Below are 15,973 nucleotides of genomic sequence, written 5' to 3'. Positions count from 1 at the left end.
TCCAGAGACCCCAGTGAACTCTGTACATCTTCAAATCAAGTTAAAAAAAAAATCACGAGGTATAGGCACCCAGAAAGAGGACCTGGCATGCAGAAACCCAAACCTCATGAGGCCAGAATGAACCAGGGACGGCCTGAGCTCATCAGGTCAGGGAGGGGCATGGGGCTAGTATAGAATGAAATAGGCTGAGGGCGGAAAAAACCCCCATCTACTGGGCAGAAAAGGGACTGAAAAGGGGGCAATTTAATGCACAGAAATATAAAGCGGCCGGAAAGGGTGGAAATCTCCACTGATTCCTGTCTCCTTCACCTGCAGGCCCTGTATCTAGGCTGGTTGTTAATCATTATCCAAGGTTTGGCCAGTTCCCTGTACCCCGTGGAGTCCAGATACGTGCTGTCTGGAGTGTGTTCTAGGATCAAAAATGGTACTCTGAGGCTATCTGGCCCTGACCAAAGATGGACACACATGCTATGTCAGAGACCCATTCATCACGTGTTCAGTTGTGTCCAACTCTTTGCAACACCATGGACTGTAGCCCGCCAGGCTCCTCTGTCCATGAGGATTTTCCAGGCAAGAACACTGGAATGGTTTACCATTTCCTCCTTCAGGAGATCTTCCCCACCCAGGGATCGAGTCTCCTGCATTGGCAGGTGGATTCTTTACTGCTTGAGCCATTGGGGAGGTCCCTACATCAAGAGGACAGTATTATAAGTTAGGCAGCTCTCCTGGAAGGGCTTCAGGCAGTACTCACTAGGAGAGTACTCAGAGGGACAGCCAGCTGCTGGAAGCAGGGGTTATCCTGGGATTTTGAGGTACCCACAAAGGGCAGGGTTCAAATAAAGTCAAACGGTTTGAAAGCCTACTATATGCAAGCAATCCTGAACTCTGCTTCCCTGGCATGACCAAAGCTAAAGCAGGGAAAATGCAAAGGCCCTTTGAGCTGGTGGAAGAAAGTCTGAGGCACTAATTGGACACCCTTTGCTGGAAGGATGATTCACTCTTAGTCTCCCAGGAGGCCCAGGGGCCCTACAGCCCACATCCCAGCAGGGTCAATAAAACAGGTGTGAACTGTGCTTCCCTGTGCAGCCAGCCTGGGCACCAGTGACCCGAGCTGCTTCCAGGTCTATTCTCATCCCAGGAAGTGTTCAAGTAAAGGTTTTAAAATGTTTATTCTTGTAAAATCAACATCCTACATAACATGGCTGTGGGTAAACTGGTGTAGCTGGTGGCATGGAGGCTCCCACCTGACCTCTGGGCTGCAGACCAGCTGCAAAGACCCCTGGGCCACTGGCCCAAACACACCAAGGCCAAGAGGCATCAATTTGAATGTCACATGTTGGAATTAGAAAAGTCTTTTCCGACCCCTCGCACTGCACGGCATGTGGGACTCAGTTTCCCAACCAGGGATCTAACCCATGTCCCCTGCATTGGAAGCCCAGAGAGTCTTAACCACTGGATCACCAGGGAAGTCTGGAAAAGTCCCTTCATAGGCAGGCTTTCCAGTAACTTGATGTCCTTGGAGGAGGGTCCTAAACTTTTGTAGGCAGGCCCCAGGGATGCATGTTGTTGTTGATGTGGGTGATGCTGTTGATGTGCAGGCCACTGATAGCATTCAGGAAGAGAAGGAAGGAAGCTGTGAAGTCGCTCCAGAACATCAGGGTGAGGCCGAAGAGCGTAACCTGGCTCCTGAGAAGGACCAGGAAGCTCAGGAGGCCCCCAAAGGAGAGGATGAATGAGATGAGTAGGAGGGTGGAGCCCAGAGCCCACTTCTGCCAAGCGAGGGAGTCCTCGCACACTTGGGACACTATGAGAAACTCCAGGCCAAAGATGGCGACCACCACGGCCAGGGTGGCCACGACGCGGGCCACAGCCATGCCCGAGGCCAGCCAGGGCACCTGGGCCTGACTCAGGTCTCGGAGGCAGTGCAGCTCCGTCTGGTTGGAGGCAGTGCAGAAGCGCCACAGTCCGAAGAGGCGGTCATCTGCCAGGAGCCATTCGCCATCGCAGATAGAGACGGAGGAGAGGACCACAGCCAGGGAGGTGCACAGGATGATGAGGGCTCGGGTAAAGCACTCAAGGAAGGACCGGTGGGGCCTCCTTTGGCCCAGCAGCCTCTGTGCCTGGAAGACAGCATGGGGCAGCATGTCAGGGAGGGCCCCCCGCCACACCCCACCAGCCTCTTCAGGGAGGACCCACAACATGCGGTTCAGATTCCCACTGCCACTGGAACCCTTCTCCCATCCTGCCTGTTCCCGGCCCACCCTCCATTCAAGACCTATAAGCACTGTCTGTGGATCCAGTTATTTATCAGGCAAAGAGTTCCCTGCCCTTTCTTTAATGATTTTATAATGAATAAAAAGCCCAAATTCCATTTGCCTGTCTATACTCTTTAGCCCATTCTGAAGTCAGAAAACCTGTTTGACCTGGCTGTTGTGACCTTGGGCCAGCAGACAGCCTTGGTTTCTTTATATGCGAAACAAGAACACGATACAGTTATCAGCACATCAGTGATAGTTTCCTCCCCTGGCTCCTGGTCTCCCCCAGTTTCATCCTAATCTGTACCTTCTGAACTTGCCAGGACCCAGGTGCTCAGTGATGTTTGCACTTCACCCTTCAGTCTGGCTTAGCCGGTACCCCACCCAGAACATGCCACCACTAGGTGTTCCAGCAGCTTCTGGGGTTGGAAGGGGAGTCCCTGGGGCTCCCCTTCAGTCTCTGGATTCTGCCCTGGAAAAGTGCACTGTCCTCTCTCCTGGCAACCTGGGCCAAGCGCCCAGTGAGGTGTCTCTTGTTACAACTCTGGGGCACCCTCCAGTCACAGTCCCTCAACCCAGAAGCAAAAAGAATGCTTCAAAGAGTGGCACGCCTTAGATGGCCCACAAGAGCTCCCAGAGCATGCTCCCCACCACCCTGCTCAGGCATCCCGCCCTCTTCCCATGCCGAGGACAAGCCTAGAACTTTCTTCCTCACCTACTGGCTCCTCTCCTTGGAAGACGCTTCTGGTTGCCCCCCTTCTCCATTCTTCACGTCTCGACTAAAACACCGCCTCCGTAACCACCCAACCCAGAAGGGACTCCCTCTGGTCACTCTCAGAGGAACAGTTCTGATAGGTTGCCTATTTCTGTCTGAATAGTGGTTGTATGTTATTGTCTGTCTCACTCGGAGACTGAAGTCTCCAGGAGGCCAGGGCCTTTCCCTAGCACCTGGCACCATGCTCAAGAGCCATGAGATAAATGAACGTCAAGCTTGCAACCACTGCCGCTTTCACCTGAAGTTCCCTTTAAACCATCTCCTTCCCAGTCCTAAATTATGTCCTTTATAGTGAGTGTGGAGGCAGCCCAGGTTACATCTTGGTTTGGGAAGTAAGCAAAGCAGAAAACTCAAGCGTGATGATCACTGCTAGGGAAACCAACCAAAAGGGGACTCTAGGGTCAGCCCTACCCATGTGCAAACAGAGGCTTCCAGAGGCAGGCCTGGGCCACCCCCTCAGTGAGGGGCAGAAAACAAGGCCTCGCTCCTGGGAGACCCTGTGGTCAGAGCCCCAGCAGGAACATCAGGCTGCCTGCTAACCTGCCCACCTTAGCAGCCCCAGGGATACAGGAAAGAATCCTATTTGCTTTCAGCGCTGCTGCCTAAGTTAGGATCCCATTTCACCCTTAAACCTGAGTCTGGACTTCCCTGGTGGTACAGTGGATAAGAATCTGCTTGCCAATGCAAGGGACAAGCATTCAATCCCTGGTCTTGGACAATTCCACATGCCAGAAGAACTAAGCCTGTGTGCCACAATTAAGCCTACAGCCCGTGCTCCACAACAAGAGAAGTTACTGCAGTGAGATGCCTGGGCGCTGTGATCAAGAGTAACCTCTAGGCTTGCCACCACTTTTAAAAAAAGAAGAAATAGCTGCTTTTTCATTAAAAAAAAAAAAGAACAAACTAGTCTGGTGGAGTAGGAAACTTCATGGGGGGTATGCAAAGACAGCAACTGTCACAGAGGTCAAGGGACCTGCCCAAGAGCATTGACCTACATCACAGTAAAGCCTGGCACAGCGGCTCAACAGCTGTATCATGTGCGGAGGTGGGGGTGGGGATGCATGCTGCCAATAAATACTGACTTGGGCCATCCTGTGAGGGGCTCAGTATAGTGGTGAGGAAAAGGAGTGGAGGGGACACCCAAGGACACCGATGCAGATCCAGACATAAAGGCAGCCTGGTGTGCTGTGAAGAGCATTCAGGTGGGAGTTTCCTTGTCTCTTAGCAGGGGAAGGGGGTCCCCTCACTTCAACCCATCAGATCCCTTTTTCCTGCCAGAGCCACTGGGAATCTGAGTCTGTACTGGATTTCAATAGAAAATTTGGCTCTATTGCTAGGAAAACCAAGAGAGCTTTGAAACCTCTGATTACAAACCATAAAGGTGCTTGTCTTTGCAACAAGGTTTCTTAACCCCCTTGACTCTTTTTTCTCATCTACATTCTGTAGGAGTTAGTGACTGCTGCAGGAAAGCATAGCCATGTAGGCACCTCATGAGGTTTTAACACCCCTAGAGGTCATTAAGTTTCTAGGATGGGAAAACCCCAGACCCAGGCAACAAGTCACAAGAATACAGCACCCAGAGGCCTTTTGACCTTGGACATCACGCTGTCTGGAGAAAAAGCACATGCCGTCCTGCGCTCAGCCCCACCTGTCCTGGGCACTGACTGGACTTTAATCTCCAGGCCCTCAGACATTCAGAAAGACAGCTGACATCAGGTCATTTCCCCCCTCCCATCCCAAAGTAGGACATCATTCAAACTCTGACACCAATAAAACTCCCAAGGATTAAATGAGATTATGTATATAAAGATGCTTGGCACATGAGCAGTCCTGATTTACTACAGCTAGTCCTAACATTAGGAACAATAAGGCATCTTGAGTCCTCATTCCTCACCACTCCCCCTCCCCACCACACACACCTGAGCTTTGAGCCATCCAAGGCCTGAACCTCTCCTGGAGGTCAGTTGAGCCTCAGCATGGTCAGTGGAAGGTTTGTGGACCACCTGGGATGAGGGCAGTTGAGCCCTGTCCCTGATACTGCCCAGCCCAGCTCCTTGACCTTGGGCAAGTCACTTTAGTCTCTTAGGGCCTGGACTTTCTCCACTAAAAAAGAAAAAAAAAATGGAAGAGGCATTTCTCCTTTTCATCCAGCTCCCTGAATGATTTCCAGTGACCTGTAGAACAGTGTCACTTGGCACTCTTGGGCCGCTGAGTCCACTGCCAAGATCCTGTCTTCCTCTACAACCCAAGAGCCCATCTGATTCCATCAACCCCTAAGTAGGCACTCTGGGCTGCTCACTACTCATTCTGCACATCACCCCTCCCTCATTTGCCCCAACCCCCCATTGCCCACTCAGCCCAAGGCCAGGTCAGGCCCTTCTCATCAGCTGGAAATCCCGTCTGTGCTCAGCTGCTGAGTCGTGTCCCACTCTTTGGGACCTCACTCTAGCCAGGCTCCTCTGTCCCTGTGATTCTCTAGGCAAGAGTTCTGGAATGGGTTTGCCATTTCCTCCTCCGGAGGAGCTTCCCCCACTCAGGGATCAACCTGGGTCTCCTGCATGGGCAGGCGGATTTTTTTTTTTTTTTTTTTAACCACTGAGCCTCACAGAAAATCCCTTCTACAGCTTCCTAAACAGTAAGCCCATTCTCGCCAGCATGACCCCAGGACACTGATCAGAGAGGTACAGGAGCCAGTCTGCTTGGTTTTTAGCTCTTTGACAAGTTATTTATCCCTGGAGATAACTAGTCTTGCCTCCTGCCCCCTTGGTGGAGCTGAACCGAGTTCTGAACACCGCAACTGCATAGAACAGTCCCAGGCCTGTGGTTAAGTGCTCCTAAGTGTCAGCGACTATCTTCAAGCACAGCCTCCCACCCCGCCAGTAGCGCTCCAGGGTTTTAACTTCATCTTTTCCGCCCATCCCCCCAACCCCCTTCTCCATCCTTCGCTAAAAATCAAGTCCTTCAACCCGGCTACCAGTCTTCCTGCCCCTCCCAGCCCGGTAAGAAGCTCTCCCCTACCCCTTAGTCCTGTCGCAGTTTCTGATCTAGCACTCACTTCCCCGGACCCATCTGAATCTTGCTTGCAAGTCTCTCCCCAGCTGGGCCGCGGGCCACTCGAGGCGCGACCACATCCGATCCCACCCCCCACGCATAAGGTCCGGAGGCAGACCGGTCGGGACTTCAGATTATGCCCAGAACAGTAGGGAGTAACTCGCTGCATCCCGCTCTCGGGCTGCTGAATCCCGGCCGCAGGAGGTTTGCGGGAGGCTTGTGGGTGGAGTTTCTCCTGTTCGGGTCTAGTCTGGCTCTCACTCGATACTGGGGCTGAGCTGGCCGCCACTGGCAGGTCACTTCACCTGAGCCTCAGCCTCCGCATCTGTAAACTGGGCGGAGCTCTGGGGTCAGTGCTGTGGCGCTCTGAGCGCTCGCGGGCTGAGTGTGCGGCCCGCCAGGACCATCAGGTCGGGACACGGGCAGGCGGGACGCGTCCGCTATGGAAGCTCGGCCGCCGGGTAGGAGAACTACACGCCCGAGGGGCGGAGGGAGACGGGCAGGTTCCCCAGCAAACGCCTCGCATCACTGAGAAACCTCATCTCTGCAATGCCAGCCCCTCACCTCACTACAGTCTGTTTCCAGGTTTCCGTGCGTCCCAGCGAATCCACCCCCGTCCCCGTCCCCACAAAACTCAGTTTTGCGGAGGGGAGATGGTACTCCTGGCTTGGGTTCAGGAAAGTTCTGAGGCATGCCTCCTCCTCTGAGAAGCGAACCTCACTCTACAAGTGGATTCCGTCCATCCTCCGCCCCCAAAGCGCCCCCTTTTAAGAGGGACCCTTCTGTTAAACCTAACCGATGGAAACAGAGGACCCCAAAGCGAAGTAAGACAACCCCCTGACCCCGAGACTTTTGGGAGCCTCGGGTGTGCGAAGGACCCGAGCGACAAGACCGAGCCACAGAACAGTGCTGGGGTGGAAGAGTGGTCCCAGGTGGCTTCCTGACTACCCCCCGGACCCTGGCAGGGCACTCCTACCGCTCTCACCGCGGCCGCTCGCTCACCTGAACGCCGAGGGCTGTCATCCTGCACACGGGCTCTTCGCGAACTCCCACCAGCTGCCTCCACGATCCCTAGCGCCGATCGGCCGAGGCAGACCCTCGCGGCTTAGGAATCTCTTCTCAGGGGGCGGGGCCAGGGGCGCAGGGTGGGGCGGAGGGCGGGGCGAGCGGAGGGCGGTGCGGGGAAGGGAGGGGAGCGGGAGGGGCGGGGAGGAGCGGGAGGAGCGGGGAGGGGCCCTGGGTATCAGCAAACTTGGGGCTGCCGGCGGGGCTGTTCCCCGCCCCGGGCCCCTGCGTGGACGCAGAATCAGCGGGGCCGCGGGAAGGAGCCAGTGGGGAGGGGTGGGAAGCCAGGACAAGGCCAAGAAGTGTAGGCTTGGTCGGCGGACCCGCGAAATCCAGGCCTGGAGTTATTCCCTCGCTCTGAGGACTGCTGTGCGCCCAGCACCGATTTCCCAACGGCCAGGACCGCGCAGGCGGAAGGCCAGCGACCCAGGACCCGATCCCGCCCCAGCGTGTGCGCCTGAGCGTCAGGGGAGGCAGAGGCGTCTAGAGCGCAGCGCCCGCCTGGGCTCCGCGGCTTCCAGCACCTTGTACTGTGTGATCCCGGGCTCTTCTTTTTCTCTGTTGTTCAGTCGTTGAGTCGTGTTTGATTCTTTGCGACTGGACGGACTGCAGCACGGCAGGCTTCCTTGTCCATCACCACCTCCCAGAGTTTGCTCAAACTCATGTCCATTGAGTCGATGACACCATCCAACCATCTCATCCTCTGTCGCCGCCTCCTTCTACCTTCAATCTTTCTTAGCATCGGGGTCTTTTCCAGTGAGTCGGCCTTTCTCATCAGATGGTCAAAGCATTGGAGCTTCCTCAGTCCTTCTAATGAATATTTAGGGTCGATTTCCTTTAGTATTTAGACTTCCCTGGTGGCTCAGACGGTAAAGCGTCTGCCTACAATGCAGGAGACCTGGGTTCCATCCTTGGGTCGGGAAGATGCCCTGGAGAAGAAAATGGCAACCTACTCCAGTATTCTTGCCTGGAAAATCCCATGGACAGAGTAGCCTGGTGAGATACGGTTCATGCGGTCACAAAGAGTTGGACAGGACTGAACGACTTTCACTTTCACTTTTCTTTTTAGGATTGATTGGTTTGCTCTCTTTGCTGTCCAAAGAACTCTCAAGACTTTTCTCCAGCACCACAATCTGAAAACATCAATTCTTTGGCACTCAGCCTTCTTCATGGTTCAACTCTCACACCTGAACATGACTACTGGAAAAACCATAGCTTTGACAACACAGACTGTTGTTGGTAAAATGATGTCTCTGCTTTTTAATATGCTGTCTAGGTTTTTCATAGCTTTTCTTCCTAGGAGCAAGCATCTCTGAGCCACGGTTAATAAATGAGATAATATTCATGAAAGATCAGAGTCTTGCCAGGCCCTCAGTTAAGTGTGAAAATAGTGGAATCTTCAGGGCAGTCTTTCCTGTGTCACTTTTCTCTCCCCCAAAGAGGGATGTACAACCCTAACCCTAACACCCCCTCCTTCCCAAAGGGAGAATGTACAACCCTGCCTGTCTCCTTGCCACCTCCTGCGTGCATGCTAAGTTGCTTTAGTCATGTCTGACTCTTTGTGACCCTATGGACTGTAGCCTGCCAGGCTCCTCTGTGCATGGGCTTCTCCAGGCAAGAATACTGGAGTGGGTTGCCATGCCTTCCTCCGAGGGATCTTCCTGACCCAGGGATGGAACTTGTACCTCTTTTGTCTCCTGCATTGGCAGGTGGATTCTTACCACTAGCACCACCTGGGAAGTCACCTTGCTGCCTCTGGGACCATTAAAAAGGCAAATGACAGGGATTTCCCTGGTGGTCCAGGTGGTTAAGACTCTGCACTTCCATTGCAGTGGGCATGGATCCCTGGTTGGGGAATTAAGATCCCACATGCCAGGTGGGATCAAAAAAGGATTAAAAGAAACAGCAAACAGGACAAAACAAAACTCATTGTTTTTCCTGGACTTTTGACAAGGCCAAAGTTCTCAAGTCCCCATCCGCAAAAGGGTAAATTCCCACTAAGACCCTTCCCTCCCTTCTCAGTTGTAGGAAGGTGTGTGTTGATAAACAGGGAGGGGGGTTTCTCCTTAAGGTAAAGCAAGATCTCCTTTCTCCTTAACTAAGTGAGTGAAGTGAAGTTTCTCAGAGTGTTGCTCTTTGTGAACCCATGGACTGTAGCCTATCAGGCTCCTCTGTTCATGGAATCTTCCAGGCAAAAGTACTGGAGTGGGTTTCCATTTCCTTCTCCAGGGGATCTTCCTGTCCCAGGGGTTGAACCCGGGTCTCCCGCATTGCAGGCAGACGCTTTACCATCTGAGCTACCAGGGAAGCCCCTTAACTAAGGAGGGTGAATTAAATGATTTGGCTCATTCAGGCAGGCAGGTAGCTCCCCAGTGACTTCACTCATGTTTTTAGTTGTTGTTCATTCACTAAGTTGTGTCCATCTCTTTGTGACCCCCCATGGGCTATAGCCTGCCAGGCTCCTCTGTCCATGGAATTCTCCAGGAAAGAATACTGAAGTGGGTAGCCATTCCCTTCTCCAGAGAATCTTCCCAACCCAGGGAAGGAACCCAGGTCTCCTACACTGCAGGCAGATTCTTTACCATCTGAGCCACCAGGGAAGCCTCTCACTTGAGTTTGAGTGAGTGAAGTTGCTCAGTCGTGTCCGACTCTTTGCGACCCCATGGACTGTAGCCTAACCAGTTCCTCTGTCCATGAGATTTTCCAGGCAAGAGTACTGGAGTGGGTTGCCATTTCCTTCTCCAGGAGATCTTCCCAACCCAAGGATTGAACACAGGTCTCCTGCTTTGTAGGCAGACGCTTTACCATCTGAGCCACCAGGTAAGATCACTTGAGTTTACCCAAGGATATTTTCACTGAATGCTCCCACCCCTTCTCCCTGTTGGATGTTCATCTGATTCCAGTACTGCCTAAGACACCTTGTCAAATCCCTTAACCTATCACCCACTTTGTTCTTCCCAAGATTCTGTGTGTGGTCAGGCACATTTTTGTGTATGCTGCCTGTTATTTTTTTTGATAAGAATAGAAAGTCTTGAATCAGTGGAAATTAGGGTGACATGTCTTGTCAGCAAGATCTCTGGAGAAGCAGAAATGACTTAGGAATAATAATGAGGAAGTGATGGTCCTCTTCCAATCATTTTATGGTCATAAGAAAGCCCAGGTTCTTCACTGATGGTCCTGTGATTAAAACTCCATGCTTCCACTCCAGAGGGCACCGGTTCAGTCCCTGGTTGGAGAACTAGATCCCATATGCTGCGTGTGGCCCAAGACACAGTCAAAGTCTAGGTGGAGTTTGTGCCAAGGACCAGGCATCCAGTCTGGGCACCTGGGCCAGCCCTTCCTTTGAATTAGAGGGTACCAGGGTTTCCAAGGTCCCTCCACAGTGCCAGTCAAACAGAAGGGAAGAGGGTAGGGCAGCCTGAGAACATGACATAAACTGGTTAGAACCAAATGGGAACAAGATGGTGGACAAGTCCAACTTCCACTAAACTTTGAGACTAGTATATGTTCACTGTAACACATTAGATAAATGACTACCCACAGGTGCCATGACAGTTCCAAAGCCAACCATTAAAGACCAAAAAGTGGATGATAATCCAATTCCTGGAAATCTCTTCTCCAAAGTAGTTGCAATAATCCTCCCACTCATTAGCCTGTGAAATTACTCAGTCCATGAAAGCTAATCACACATTTTGAGGCTGCTCTCACCTTCTGGGATGGCCCATACACTCTGTCTTTGGAATGTGTTTTTCTCTAAATAAATCCATTTCTAGAGGAAGAGATGTTTTGACAGAAGCAGAGGTCTGAGTGAGACCATTGCTGGCATTGAAGATGAAAGGGATGAGAGCAGCCTCTAGAAACTGGAAAAGAATTTCCAGGCTTCCAGCTCAAGATGGTGGAGTAGAAGGATGTGTGCTCATCACCTGCGAGAACACCAAAATCACAACTAGCTGTTGAACAACCAAGGATAGGAGAATGCTGGAACCCACCAAAAAAAGATACCCCATGTCCAGGACAAAATAGAGGCTGCAGCAAGATGGTAGGAGGGGCACAACTATGATAAAATCAAATCCTACACCCACCTGGTGGGTGACCCACAAACTGGAGAACAATAATACCAAAAAGTTCTCCCACTGTTGTGAAGATTTTGAACCCCACGTCAGGTTTCCTGGTCTGGGGATCCAACATAGGGACTGCCCCAGGGAATCTGACCTTGACTGTCAGAGGGATTTGAATATAGGACTTCCACAGTATTGGGAGAACACAAACAAAATCTTGCACGCACCAAGACCCAGAGGAAAGGAGCAGTGATCCTACAGGAGACTAAACCAAAACTACCTGCTAGTGTTGGAGGGTCTCCTGTGGAGGTATGGGTCAGCAGAGGTTGATCACAGGGATGGCACTGGCAGCAGCAGTCTGGGAAGGTCCTCCTTGGCATAAATCCTCTTGGAGGTCACCATTAAGTCTACCATAGGGGTCATAGAACCCTGGGTCACCTCAGGCCAAAGAACTACCAGGGAGGGAGTGCAACCCCACTTATCAGCAGATAATTGGATTGCAGCTTTACTGAGCAAATCCCTTCCCACCAGAGCAAGACCCAGTCACTCCCATCAGGAAGCTTACACAAGCCTCTTAGCCTCTTCCATCAGAGGGCAGACAGAAGAAGCAAGAAGAACCACAGTCCCACAGAGGCTAGAACAAAGCCACATTACAGAAAGTAAACCAGCATGAAAAAGAAAGTTCTGTCCCACATGAAGGGGCAAAGTAAGTTCAGTTCAGTCGCTCAGTCGTGTCCGACTCTTTACGACCCCATGAATCACAGCACACCAGGCCTCCCTGTCCATCACCATCTCCCGGAGTTCACTCAGATTCACGCCCATTGAGTCCGTGATGCCATCCAGCCATCTCATCCTCTGTTGTCCCTTTCTCCTCCTGCCCCCAATCCCTCCCAGCATCAGAGTCTTTTCTAACGAGTCAACTCTTTGCGTGAGGTGGCCAAAGTACTGGAGCTTCAGCTTTAGCATCATTCCTTCCAAAGAAATCCCAGGGCTGATCTCCTTCAGAATGGACTGGTTGGATCTCCTTGCAGTCCAAGGGACTCTCAAGAGTCTTCTCCAACACCACAGTTCAAAAGCATCAATTCTTCAGCGCTCAGCCTTCTTCACAGTCCAGCTCTCACATCCATACATGACCACAGGAAAAGCCATAGCCTTGACTAGACGGACCTTAGTCGGCAAAGTAATGTCTTTGCTTTTGAATATACTATCTAGGTTGGTCATAACTTTTATTCCAAGGAGTAAGCGTCTTTTAATTTCATGGCTGCAGTCACCATCTGCAGTGATTTTGGAGCCCCCCAAAATAAAGTCTGACACTGTTTCCAATGTTTCCCCATCTATTTCCCATGAAGTGATGGGACCTGATGCCATGATCTTCGTTTTCTGAATGTTGAGCTTTAAGCCAACTTTGTCATTCTCCTCTTTCACTTTCATCAAGACGCTTTTTAGTTCCTCTTCACTTTCTTCTCTTTCACTTTAGTTCCTCTCACCCTTTCTAAGGGTGGTGTCATCTGCATATCTGAGGTTATTGATATTTCTCCCGGCAATCTTGATTCCAGCTTGTGTTTCTTCCAGTCCAGCGTCTTTCATGATGTATTCTGCATAAAAGTTAAATAAGCAGGGTGACAGTATACAGCCTTGATGTACTCCTTTTCCTATTCGGAACTAGTCTGTTGTTCCGTATCCAGTTCTAACTGTTGCTTCAAAACAACCAAATGAAGTGGAGATAGGCCATGTTGTAGAAAGAGAATTCAGAATAATGATAGTGAAGATGATCCAGGATCTCAGGGAAACAATGGAGAAGATACAAGAAATGTTTACCCAAGACCTAGAAGAACTAAAGAACAGAGAGGAATAATACACTAGAAGGAATGGATAGCAGAGTAACTGAGGCAGAAGAGCAGATAAATGGCCCAGAGGACGGAACAGTGGAAATCACTGCTGCAGAACAGAATATAGAAAAATGAATGAAAAGAAATGAAGACAGCCTAAGAGACCTCTCGGACAACAATAAACACACCAACATTTGCATTATAGGGGCCCTAGAAGGAAAATAAAGAGAGAAAGAGCCTGAGAAAATATTTGAAGGGATAATAGCTGAACACTTCCCTAACATGGGAAAAGAAATAGTCAACCAAGTCCAGAAAGCACAGAGAGTCCCAGGTAGGATAAACCCAAGGAGGAACACACCACGACACATAGTAATAAAACTGGCAAAAATTAAAGATAAAAGATTAAAAACAACAAGGGAAAAATGACAAATAACATACAAGAGAGCTCCCATTAGGCTATCAACTGATTTCTCAACAGAAACTCTACAAGCCAGAAGGGAATGGCATGATATATTTAAAGTGATGAAAGGGAAGAATCTACAACCAAGAATACTCTACCCAGCAAGACTCTCATTCAGATTTGATGGAGAAACCAAAAGCTTTCCAGACAAGTAACAGTTAAGAGAACTCGGCACGACCAAACCAGCTTTACAACAAATGCTAAAGGAACTCCTCTAGGCAGGAAACACAAGAGAAGGAAAACACCTACAGAAAATAAACCCCAAACAATTAAGAAAATGGTAATAGGATCATACATATTGATAATTACCTTAAATGGAAATGGATTAAATGCACCAACCAAAAGACATAGCCTGGCTAAGTGGATGAAAACACATGCATGTATGCACTTCCACTTACCCCATCACTCTGCTTGACCCCCCAAATTGTATGTAATTATTTTATATTGTTAAGTTAATCATGTTCCCATTATGGCTTGCAATTGTAATTATCTTTTATGTTTTTGTCTGGCTGTTGAATGTGAGGGCTTCCCTGGTGGCTCAGATGGTAGAGAATGTGCCTGCAATGCAGGACACCTGAGCTTGATTCCTCGGTTGGGAAGATCTCCTGGAGGAGGGCATGGCAACGTACTCCAGTATTCTTGCCTGGAGAATTCCTGTGAATAGACAAGGGAGTCTGGTGGGCTACAGTTCAGGGGTTGCAAAGAGTTGGACACGACTGAGTGACTAAGCAGAGCACATTGATTGTGAAAATTGATAAAGATCTTTCACTATTGTGATTATGTAGCTATACTCACTTAATACCATTGTTTCATGATTGGTCAACAGAAAAATAATAGAATCCTATATAATCAAAATGATCATTTAGTAGAAAAACCTGTTATCACTTTTAAAAATCCAGATGCATATCAGAATTATCTTGGAATTTTTTGAAAAATACCCAGAAAAAAAGAAAAAGCCCAGGTATTGCCTGTTCTCTCCAGAGCTCCGGATATGTTTATAATGAGCAGCCATGGACTGGACTATATGACACTCTTTTACTTTTATCTAGTTTCTTTCACTTTTTCTATTTCATATTCAGGGCTCCCATTTCATTTAGTTTATGTTTTCCAGCTTCTCCATCTCTCTCTCTCTCTCTCTTTTTTTTTTTTGATGTTCTTTCTCAAGACTTTATCAAGCATAGTAGAAAAGCTTTTGTATACATATATGTGATCAACCAAGATAGCATATTCAAAAGCAGAGACATTACTTTGCCGACTAAGGTCCATCTAGTCAAGGCTATGGTTTTTCCTGTGGTCATGTATGGATGTGAGAGTTGGGCTGTGAAGAAGGCTGAGCGCCGAAGAATTGATGCTTTTGAACTGTGGTGTTGGAGAAGACTCTTGAGAGTCCCTTGGACTGCAAGGAGATCCAACCAGTCCATTCTGAATGAGATGAACCCTGGGATTTCTTTGGAAGGAATGATGCTAAAGCTGAAGCTCCAGTACTTTGGCCACCTCACGCAAAGAGTTGACTCGTTAGAAAAGACTCTGATGCTGGGAGGGATTGGGGGCAGGAGGAGAAGGGGATGACCGAGGATGAGATGGCTGGATGGCATCACTGACTCGATGGACGTGAGTCTGGGTGAACTCCGGGAGTTGGTGATGGACAGGGAGGCCTGGTGTGCTGTGATTCATGGGGTCACAAAGAGTCGGACACAACTGAGTGACTGAACTGAACTGAACTGATGTAAATAGTATGTATAATACATATTTTAGAAAGCTTATGAATTTTTGCCTGACTAAAAATTTATGTCATTTTGATTCCACTTGTTGGACAGTATGAACAGAATGCTAGATTTCTAATTAAAAAGATAGATATGCAGCAAGCGACAAACATTTACTGTATAGCACGGAGAACTATAGTCAATCTTGTAATAACCTATAATGGAAAATAAGCAGAAAAATAATATATGTGTATATGTATAACTGAATCACCTTGCTGTACACCTGAAACATTGTAAGTCAATTATACTTCAATAAAGAATATATATTAGGAAAGAAGAAATTAATCCATTTCTTTCCTATAACTTTGTCTCTCACTAAATTCTTTCTGTGATGAGACATGAAGAACTTTCATCAGATCCTGAAACCAGGTGTGTGACCTCAGTTGGAAGACTGGGTTTTGGCTGAGTTCGAGTCCCGGCCACATGGGTTCAAGTCCCAACCTGAGTTGCATGGTTTCACCAGGTCTGAGCAGAGCAAGTTGGCAGTGACCACCGCATTCCTGGGTGAGGCAGTGAGAGGCTGACAATCCACTTAGCAGGAGGTGACTGTCTGGAGGGGCAGGGTTTCCCAGTGCGGGGTGGAAGGAGGGAGTTGGCAGGGGTAGAGGTGCAGGGGAGTGAGAGGGTGGGCCCTTCAGGGGTGAAAACCAGAATAGCCTGGCGTGAGTGGTGGGAGAGCAGAGAAGCTACCTTCTTGCTTGGCTCTCTCTGCCTTTT

General features: G+C 49.6%; 1 protein-coding gene across 1 annotated transcript; it reads right to left on the bottom strand.

The window, feature by feature from the left end:
- Positions 1-1,150: 1,150 nt before the first annotated feature.
- TMEM37 (transmembrane protein 37) lies at positions 1,151-7,168 on the bottom strand. The gene is made up of 2 exons (XM_004004751.4): positions 7,084-7,168; positions 1,151-2,120 (listed from the first exon to the last, which is right to left on the bottom strand). The coding sequence occupies exons 1-2, from the start codon at positions 7,102-7,104 to the stop codon at positions 1,530-1,532; spliced, it is 612 nt and encodes a 203-aa protein (XP_004004800.2). The 5' UTR covers positions 7,105-7,168; the 3' UTR covers positions 1,151-1,529.
- Between the last annotated feature and the right edge of the window lie 8,805 nt (positions 7,169-15,973).

Source organism: Ovis aries, chromosome 2, assembly GCF_016772045.2.
Source record: "Ovis aries strain OAR_USU_Benz2616 breed Rambouillet chromosome 2, ARS-UI_Ramb_v3.0, whole genome shotgun sequence".
Lineage (NCBI taxonomy): Eukaryota > Metazoa > Chordata > Mammalia > Artiodactyla > Bovidae > Ovis > Ovis aries.
This window is presented reverse-complemented; position numbering and strand designations above follow the sequence as displayed.

Coding starts and splice junctions, on each gene's coding strand:
- TMEM37 (XM_004004751.4), bottom strand. CDS start 7,104: ATGACAGCCCTCGGCGTTCAG. Junction 2,121..7,083: donor TGACAGCCCTCGGCGTTCAG/GTGAGCGAGCGG, acceptor GCTGTCTTCCAG/GCACAGAGGCTGCTGGGCCA.